Genomic DNA, 10,450 nt, shown 5'->3' with positions numbered 1-10,450 from the left:
TGCTTCCTTTTCAAGTCTAAAAATGATTGATGAATCTTTCAGGTCATTTATATAAAGAGTGTAGATTTAATACCCTCCCCCCACTCCAAATAAAAAAAAAAAAGTGAAAAAAATAATGAGGACCCTTGTTGATTTTTCAAAGAATCTGGCTTAAAGGGCAGCATTCTTCATATTTTGCTGCCACAGCAGCTGCTTACAGTACAACTGGGGCATGCCACCTAGGCAGTACTGGAGTTATTCCAGGTTCACGGAATTGTAGGCAGTGGAGTACAAAACACAGCACAGGTTTACTCAGGCCAGGATGGGTTTAGACAGTCACATCTGCTCCAGAAAGATAAGTGCAGCAGAAAATTGGCTTCTTTGGCTAACTAGTTTGCCTCATCTGATTCTGTTTGCTCAGGAGGTAATCCCCATAGGATATTTTCAGTTTGKTTTTTTTTTCTCCATCTTGGAGAAAAACTTGAGGAGACACAAGGAGAGGGAGAAAATGGCTCATCAGCCAGTTTGTTAGAAGCTGTAAAAATAAACTGGAGCCATCAATTAAGAACAGGCAGCTTTCACACTTACTGAGAAGTGATTGCTTCACACCCTCACTAGTGGTGCTAAACAGTTATGTGTGCCTAACTAAAGGACATTCAACTCATTGTCACTGCAAGCTTTGTGGGTCAGCAGTGAGCAACTTTCTCAGGGCAAACACTGCTCTGCTGAGTCTTTCTTCCCACCGAAATTYCACCAGGAACTAAAAGCTCTCTGCYACAGAGGTAGACATTRCCATACCTGTGGCAGGAGAAGAAAAGAATGTCAGGACAGCAGACAATCTATCCTGGGTTTGCTTCCATGACATATCTTGTAGTTTTGCGTCAGATATTGAAAATTGTGGTGTTCATTTTTCCTTTAATTCCTTACTTTCTCAATTTTTTTCTCTTTATTTTTGTGTCTCATACATAATTCCATTTTTTTCTTCCATTTGGAGGAGTGTTAAGTTCCTTGTGGAAAGGAATGCAGATCTCATCTATTCCATGGATTCCAGCTTTTCAGAGCCATACTTATTAATAAGTCTATAGCCCTGGTGAGCAGGAGCACCAGGATGATAGAGCATGAGCACAACCTCGCAGATGGTTTGGTTGAAATGAGCTGCCTGGAGCAATCCAAGGCTCTTCTCCTGAAAGTCAGAGTGGCTCCAAATTTGGTTGCTGTTCTCACTTCAGTAAGAATCACATGTTCAAAGACTAATACCTTGGACTTAGTTTAAGTCCAAAAGCCTGATTTCCATCATTCTTGGGAAAATTTCTTAATTTCTGGAGAACACCTATTAGTGAAGAAGTTATCAGCTGTTGTTAAGAATTTAATTGCATGTAGGGAGGGGGATAAATTTTAAAAGTTTGATCTTAATGTTGGTTTTAGATCCTAAATAGCTTCAGGAAATCTGTCTCTGTACATCTGGCAGAAGACGTTAATTYTTTAAACATAAAATTATGTTCAAGTTATTTTGTGAATACAAATATGATGGAAAAATCCTGCTGGGCATCTCTCTAAAAGGCACTTTGTCTGAAGTAGCTATTAYGATTATTATTTTTAACATGGATTTTTCAAAAAAAGAGATTAATCCATCAAATAAATATTTTCCCATTTCCACAGCACTCGGTTTCTACGTGATGTGACCTGATTAAAACAGTTCTTCCTACAGGATCAGCAACRAGCCAAGTGCACCCTTCCAGAACGCCAAATGGATGACTCTGTTACCCCATGATTACTTGTGAATTGGCGACCTTCAGTTGGCGACCTGGTGTCACTGTAAATTAATCATGGCAGCAAAGTGATATTTAGGGAGTGTAATAACCACAAATGACCTTGGTGTAATGCCTCTCTCAGGAGAAAGCCAAGCTTTCATTTTCTGTGATCTCAGATTTGTAACTCTTTTCCCCTGTAAAAGCAGCATCGAAAGGTGATGTGTAAAATGAAACATAAGGCATAATGTCTATTTGGCAATTCAAGGTTTCTAATTCTTTATTCCAAAACAGGATTTGATAAAACCCCAGCAATAATTTCCTTTCCCAATGGTAGCCAACACATGTTGTCTTCTTGCTTACAGTGTTAATGTTTAGGAAAACAGGAGGTGGCTAAATTTCTTTTTTTTTCATATTCTCTTCATACAGCACAGGGGTGCTTATGATGGCTGACACAGTATATATATATATGCATTATGTATTTCTGGCCAGATTTTGCTATGCTCATTCTTGTGAGCTAGTATTTGATATCAGATACTACTCAATCCGATTGAGGAAAACTTTATTTTTTCTTTAATGCTGAAGTAAATGTCCTTGTACATCAGCCAAGAGGTGATTTTGCATTTAAAGCTAGTTATTTTCAATATTGTTTTTAATACTATTTTATAGACAAGCCGTGGCATTTTATGGTGTTTCCCTGATTTRTTACTGTTGCCTCCACCTGATGCATTTTTTGAATTCTGTTACTAAGACTRTGACAATACATTTCCTTTGTGGATGGGTATTAAACAGAAGCTGGGCAGAGGAGCAGAAGCTGGACTTGCTGAAATCGTATCTTCAGGTGATATTTTGAAGGTGTCACTCTACATCCAGTGAAATGTCTGTGTTTAAGATAATTAACAGAGGAGAGCTCTTCTCAATAATTCCAGAACATAAACCTCAGAAGGCATCATGAAAATAACCAGCTTCTCATAAGAAAAATGCTGCAAAAGAAGGGTGAAAAACTGCAAGCATAAAATGTACCTCCCTAATTCCCAACAAACRTGGAAGCTGTGCCAAAACCTGCAGCGCAGGAGCAGAAGAAAGCTGCCAAGTATTTGCCAGATGTGGTACACACACTGGTGCTGGTSATGGAAATCAGGAGAAATGGACAAATATTAAAGGATTTGACTGCTCTTTGGTAGAAAGAGTAGCAGTATCTCTTAGTGATGCGAGCATCCTGATGGGGCTGATGGCATTTAGCTGGGATGCCTGGAAACCCTGCTTAACTACTGGCAGTGCACCGGCCTGGGCTCACATGGCTTAAAGCTCAATAACAAGAAAGGATAAAATAGAGAAAGAGAAACCACACATTTTTATTTCTCTCCTCACACTGTTCCTTTGTGATGAATCCTGTAATAGCCAGACGCTCCTCCTAGCATTTCTTTGTATCCCCAGGGGCTTTCTATGGATCTGGAACTTAGCAACTAAGCAGTGGCTTGTGCTTTCGGACAGATTTCTTCACATGCATCCAAAAGTGGATTCAAGGGGCTAGCAGCATCCCAAACAGCCCCCTGCTCYTATCTGTAAAATGAATTCTTTTGAAGGGTATGTAGTAAGGCTAGGAAAAAATGGTGTGCATTCAGTGTTAAACATCCCCCTGTAAACTGTGYTTCTTATCAAAATGATCAGTCTATTTATGTATCTGTCCATCCATACATCCATGTAAAATGACACTGAGCAGGTACCTAAGCTTTTTCCTATGTCGTCTTATTTTCACAATACATATATTTTATCCCTTTGTCTCATTTTTTCTCATTGTTTGTTTACTTGATTGGTTTGTTATTTTTTATTATTGGCTCATTTTTATATTCTGTTTTCATAYGCATCATCAGGTAAAAGGAAAATAAAGATTCCAGTCCCTGAGTGCCACAAAGTGTCACTTCTCTCAAGATTTAGCTGCCACTGGGCACTCAAACCTCTCCAAAAGCACGAGATACCACTGTGGACCTGAAACCAGACTGCCCCTGGCATGGTCCCTGAGACAATTCCTCCCCCTCTCAGCAGGAATAATCAGATCCTCTCCTCTGTCAGCTGATGAATCCTGGGACCTTTGGAGACACCTGTGCATCTGCTGGCTCCTGCTCTGCCGCAGCCAGGGCCAAGTAAACTTCAAAATTAAAACTCACAGAAAACTCATCACAAACAAGGCCAGATGACCATAGTAATCTCTGAAGTAACATAAGGTCAAATCTTCTACACAAGGTAAGTAGGAGTGTTACATTTATTCTTTGGTGGTTATTTTTCATTTCTTTTCCCCCTAGTAAATAGCCCTAAGGTTTGCCAGCCAATTGCAAGTAGAGTTGAAATTCCAATTTCTGTTTCATCCCAGTATGATATCCCGAGAGTGCAATTGCTTCACAAGCTGTCAGTCCCAACACAGGGATGCTAAATGGACCTAAAGAGCTCTTTGAAATCTCAGTATAAATTATCCTTCTGGAGCCCAACCAATGCACATTTTTTGCCTTTACATGCAGCCATGCTGCGCACATTTACCCTGACTCACACTCTGGCTTTAATGGCACTTTGACAATAAGTAATCTTGGCTACAAGCTGCGTGTGGACAATCACTTGTTCTTCCCATTTCTGCTTCACCCTCATAAACAGTTTTGTTCAATACCCTCAGCTTCATGATTGCTTCAGGCCAGATGGGGATTTGGGCYGAGTGGGGTGGATGGAGAGGGGTCCACCTCACCTCGCCTTGGTGTGGCCATTCCAGCAGTCCTCCTCSACTGACGCTCCGGCTGTCACTCGCTCGTCCTTGCAGATTGTGTAGGGCAATGTTGACCAGAACTTTTTAGAGAGCTTTAGTTTTTCTTTAATGTCTGTTACCTGATTAAGAGACAATGAGAGGGAAAACAGATCAAAAATCTCAGTCACATTAACTGTAATGTTAAACAATACATTGTTGAAATTTGTAATGGTGATGATGGTGAAGGTTAAAAAAGCTAATGGTGCTAAAACTTAATTTCCTGTATTTAAAAACAAGACACTCAGCATTTGAGTTCAGAACACAAAAACAATCAAAGTCACCTTTTTCCACAGGCAAGACATTAATAAAAGCATGTTGCATCTCGCTCTTCCTAGCCTCCATTTGTCTAAGGTTTTCTAAATATACACCTTTTTAAGAATTAATATGCCTCATAGTCTGCTGAATGTGAATTCGTTTAAACAGTGCACATCAGATAAACCCAACAACTTGGTCATGTCTTAGAAAAATATTATATAGACAGCTACAAGTGCAGGTTCTGAAAAAATGGTGCAGTGCTGAGCTGATGTTGAACTGATTTAAGATACGCAGGCTGAATACATTGCAGTACATTTGGATCTCAGTTACAGTGAGAAGTCATGCAGAGGCTATATTCACCTTTGCTTTTATGTGTAGGTAAATATCTGTAGCTGAGTACAGAATCCACATGCAAGAAATGTTGGGGCAGTATTGAAACAGTTTCTTTACCTTATGAATTCCTTGAACAATAATTTAATTTGGCATGAGTCAGGCAGCAAGCAGGGTCAAACTGAATTTCCAGCACCAACTTAATAAATAAATGCTCCTACAAAAATTTTATCAGTTCTTGTTTTGCACATGGTATCCTAGAGTTGAAAAATCTACAACAATAGATAGAAAAAAGAACAAAGGACAGACTACAAAGGATGAATGTTGCCACTGTTGTTCTTATGGAAACAGATGCATTTCACATTATGTTGTAATAGGATTTAGGGGAGCTTGGTGAATAGCTTTTAAAGGAAATCACTAAGCTTTGTTCTTTAAAAAACCAAGAAATAAAAGCTCTCCATTCTTCCGTTCAGCTTTGAGATTGTCTTTTAGGTTGTTGAGGTACAATATTGTACTTGGCTATTTATCTCTTTTATCCTTTTTTTTCTCAGGACATGATAGCTCTCCTCRCAAATGGCCCATGCTGCTTTGCCATGCTTAAACTCTGTGGAATGTCACTTTATAAGCCAGGAGATAGAAACAGCTGAGCATGTTATTTCAGAAGCACTGTTTGAATTTTCATCCACAAGAAATAAGTAGGACAGTATTTTTCTGTATGGGCTTTTGACAGTGCTTCTCGCCATGATAGACACCTTTTAAATSTCCTCCACACCCCTTGCCAAGCCCTAGTTGCTTTGTTTTCACATGAGATACTAGAGGCATTTGCAAGCCTTTAAAGTCTCGCTAGGGGTGCCCTGTCAAGCCAAAAAATAAATTCGAGTTTACAGGCTGTGAGCAAGGCTTTGGCAGAGGTGGAGATGGTCTCAGGATGTTTGCCCTTTCTGATGTCTTTGGTTCATGGGATCAGGGTTTTGGGGAGACAGCAGTTCCTCTTCTTCCTCTTCTGCCCATGCTGATGGTAAAAGACCCCCAAAAGGTCTCCACTGGCAYGGCTTACCAGCACAAGCAACTCAGTTAAACTGCCCTTGTGTGTAAATTCCTGCTGGGACACAGTGAGGATAGAGAAATCCTACAGAAAGTGTAAGGAAGAGAGCTTATAGCAGGGAGGATCCATTCATATAAGCTTGGTAAATATGAAAGCCAAAGGAATAGATTTTCTTATTACTGCTTGTGCCTGGATAACTATTTACACAAGCAATCTGATTGATTTGGTGGTGAGTAATTAGCTTTCAGAGCAATAGCTTCATTGTGGGCTGGAAGTTATGTAAAGCTRTTCAAAACTCAGTTACATTGAGATTGTGCCCAGATTAAAATTTGAGCTGGACTAGCTCTAGGACTTGCTGACTTCTGTTTTGAGCCACAAGTGATTCAACACCTACAGGAAAATGATTTTCCCTCTGGACCTTTCTAAGGGCTGTAATTTGGAGTAGAAGCTTTTCATTTTTATAGAAGCCAACAAAGAAGGGAGAGAGGTTCTCCCAGCTCTCATGCTGCATATGCTCTGCAGATACTCCCTGAAAATCAAAATGAGGACTCCCATTCCCCAGTCACTTCTGAAGATATTAAATGGTGTATGCATACTCTATATTAGATAACAAATCATTAAATTCCCTAACAGATTTTTAAAGAAATTTATGTTAAGGAAATGCACTGGGTAAAGTAAGATGGTCTTACTTTATTCATGATTGTTGGTAAATTACAACTAATTAAATCTCAGAGGCATCCCCCTCAGGTGTTATTCCCATTTTAGAGCTTGGGGGAGAAGAAGATATTTACATGACTCACAAAAGGCAGCAATAGCAAACAAGACTACAKCTTAGGGAAAGGTTAGCATTTGCAGCCTCTCTAGATGCCTTTGATTCAGGTGCATTTTAACATTTTTTTATCTCCTTCAGATATTTCTTTTCACAGCTATCTCCAACCTCACACGTCCGTACTGTGTTATTTCACCACGGAGCTTTATACRACTCAGTCTCTGAAGTCTTGCCCTTTCCTGCTGTCTGACCAAATCTCTGTTAATCCTCAGTTTTTGGCAGTGGAGTTTGCACATCTATCGAACTGGTTCCTTGAACCTCATCCTGAAACTTTCAGGGAGTGCAGTGYGGTGTTTGATGGTTTTGCTAAAGGAATTCTGAACATTCTGGATTGATTCACCTCCTCTTTTAGGGAGTACCCTGATGGCCACRTCTGCAAGATGAATGTTTGGGCAGGCAATGACTTTGAATCACTTTTCATGTAACTTTAAATGCAGAATAGAATTAGGTGAGGTAATGCCTGCCATGACATGTTAAACTTTTGCCTGTAGGTTTCAGAGGCTTCAGTTCTGGGATCTTGTCAAGTACAACCACAGAAATTCTCTTATTAATCCCCATGATTACACATATTCCTCTGTACATTGTTTTGATCACCATCAGCATTTAAAAAATACGTAACAGATGTACAGACCCTTGAAAATGAGATAAAACCCACTAAGGACTCAGTTAATATTGCTTGCTTGTGATTTATGAAGTCAGACTACCGTGTTCCCTAGGGACCTGTGGCCTTGTAAATGATTCCTTGGTATTTCCTATTCTTTGAATCAAAGATTAACTTTCAAGCTTGGTTAGGCTTCTGTGGAAAYATTTAAATAGGAGACATATGCAGTTTTGATATTCTACATATTTCCTTTCCACTTGCTCTAGCAGAGATTTATAGGGATTAAGACAGCTGGATATCTTTGGCTGTAGCAAGCCTGATTTTCCCTAGTTATCTTCCTTACATAGCCCTGATATTATATTGAAATACCCTTTTTTCAGCACTTTGAAGGTAAGAAACTTCTTAATCACAATACTTTCTCATAAGAAAAAAGATGCAGCAAGAACCATGCAAAGAGTTAAATTTTTTATTTATTGGGGGACATATACAAATGGATATTAAACAGCCTTGCCTTGATCTATAATTGCTAACAGAAGAAAGGTGTAATTGTGTAAGTGAGAAAAGTTAAATATTTGCATCATTTGCAAAGAGAACTCATATCCTGAGCTACAGGAACGGTACAATTACATACACTACATCGAGAAATACAGCTCATTGCTTATTTCTGCCACTGACTTCTTACACAACCAAGTCAATAATGTATGCCACGCAATTTGTCAGCAGAACTTGGAAGGGCACATGAGCTCAGTTCCAGGCCTACCAGCATGGGCTCAGTTATGAGGTAAATAAAGCTGACCCAAGTTTTGTCTTCTTTACTCACCTTGCACTCCAAAGTCGTGAAGTGAGCTAAAAGCAAGCCTGTCACTTTAGTAGGAATCAGACCTTAGCAGTCCTTGCTTTATTTCAGGACATCTGAGAATTCAAAGTGAGCTTGGAATATACCATGCAAAAATAAGAGCTGGTGAATAACAATTTTATAAGGCATGCAAGATTGCAGAACAACCCTTGCATGTGAAGCATGCAGACAATTGCCAATGGAATCACTTGGCTAAATATTGATGGAAACAAGCTTCTTTGGCAGTATGATAGAGTGTGCTCAGAAGCAACTGGGGACAAAAAGCAAGGTTTAAATGTGGGGGCCCTAAAATAATTTTTTTAAATTATTTTTCTTTTCCTTTTTGTCCTGCTCTTTCAAGTCCTYCCCTGTCAAGACAATCTCATATTCCTTCCAGACTTATCCTTCCCACCCATATATTTCCTMCTTTCACACATGAAGGACTATCAGAAGGTGCTAAAATCGCATTCAAAGATGGTGGAGTGGAATAGATTCAATGTAATAAATGAAATCAAATATTATGGAGTCTTTATGTTAAGAAGAAATGATTCCCATTAACCTCCCTTTCTTCTTCCTCATGTTTTTGAATTGCATATTTTTTCTTGTTTATCCTGCAATTTGGGAAGATTTTCCTTTTGAAGTACAAGCAGAATATTCAGAGTGCCTTTCTGTCAGCACGTTCTCCTTGTGGACAGAGACACCTCAACGCACAGTCCCATGGAGAATTAACCCTTTATGACCTGGAAAAACGTACAGATGTTTCTGGTTGTTCCCTGGAAGTCGTTTCTCTGGGGTACCAGGGTGCCACCCCAAATGCTGCACTGTGGGTTAGTGGTGGCAGCAATGACACTTGAAGATGTTTCAAGTGGCTTTTGTGACAGTAATTGTGCTGTGATTGCAGGGACTTTGGGCTGTGCATGTAAAGTGTACTCTACCAGCGTGTCACACTGACAGAACAGCTACAGAAAGCGAGTAGAAAGAGGTCTGGCATTTTGTCTCAGAGAACAGACATGAAAGCAGCCATCATGAGCCGTGTTCCTGTCTGTGTAGCTTCTTCAGTCACATCYTCCTTTGCCCTTTAATTCACGAGCAACATTTAACTAATGCCACTTCTTCACGCTACAGTATTTCCCAGTGAAAAAACAGACACTTTGTTTGCCTGCTGCTGCTTTGCCCTAGAMATGTTTAAGACACCCAGCCACGCACTCAGCACCTTCGGAGTGTTTATTAAAAATAATGTAGACCTTGCATAATGGTGGGCAGCTGGATAATGGATTTATGGATATGGTGCTTGACCACCTGAGCTGCGTGTGGGATTGTGAGGAGCGTGCCCTTCATCATGAGCATGGCCCGGCAGGAAGAACAAACAGCTCACCACCGTCTGATTTGTGTTCTGCCGTACCAGCAGGAAACTGCGCCAGACTTTTGTACATCGATTTATGCCCATTAGGGATTTAATCTGAGAGCATTCTAAGACTAACAGCCAACAATTTGTTTAAAAGGACCGGGTCAGCAAGCACACATTATATACTGCTTTTAACTAAGYTGGTTTGTTTATGTGACTGCTACATGTGTGTGTCACAGGCAAGAATCACACGTCACAAGCAGCTCAGAGTAGGACAGCTGGGTGTTTTAATTGACACATGGTTTTCCTTGTAAACTGGGCTTGATGAAAAGCAGTTAACTTGGACCCCTGAGTTTTAGGGGCTGTCCCTCAAGAAAGATGAGTCTCCTGTGTGTCCTTTGTTACATCTGCCATATTCATATAGATATCTGATAGGCATTAGGCATTTATATGTAAGCAACTGAATTGGGCTCCCTCTATCCCACCCAGCAATTTCACTAAGGAGAATCTCTCTCAGAGGTTTTTTTAAAGGCACCTTCATTTCTCCACTGATTAGATGTAGGGAGTGTAGGCACATGCTTTTGTTTAGAATGGCTCATTATGTGCCCAAAATTTCAGTGCACACTAGGTACCTCGGTGAGGGCGACTTGCTTCGATTAGGCAGAACTTTATTTGCTCTACACGGAATTTGG

General features: G+C 40.1%; 1 protein-coding gene across 1 annotated transcript in view; it reads right to left on the bottom strand.

The window, feature by feature from the left end:
* The window catches only part of GPC6 (glypican 6), a 190,385-nt gene that overhangs the window by 5,600 nt on the left and 174,335 nt on the right, over window positions 1–10,450 (bottom strand). Inside the window, exon 4 of the mRNA XM_057373377.1 lies at window positions 4,462–4,598. Coding sequence (XP_057229360.1) covers window positions 4,462–4,598 — 137 coding nt within the window. The remainder of the gene's footprint in view (window positions 1–4,461; window positions 4,599–10,450) is intronic.

This window comes from Malurus melanocephalus, unplaced genomic scaffold (assembly GCF_030028575.1).
Source record: "Malurus melanocephalus ecotype Western Australia unplaced genomic scaffold, MMel_1.1 scaffold_195, whole genome shotgun sequence".
Taxonomy (NCBI): domain Eukaryota; kingdom Metazoa; phylum Chordata; class Aves; order Passeriformes; family Maluridae; genus Malurus; species Malurus melanocephalus.
Note: the sequence above shows the minus strand (reverse complement) of the source record. Positions and strands in the feature narration are given on the sequence as shown.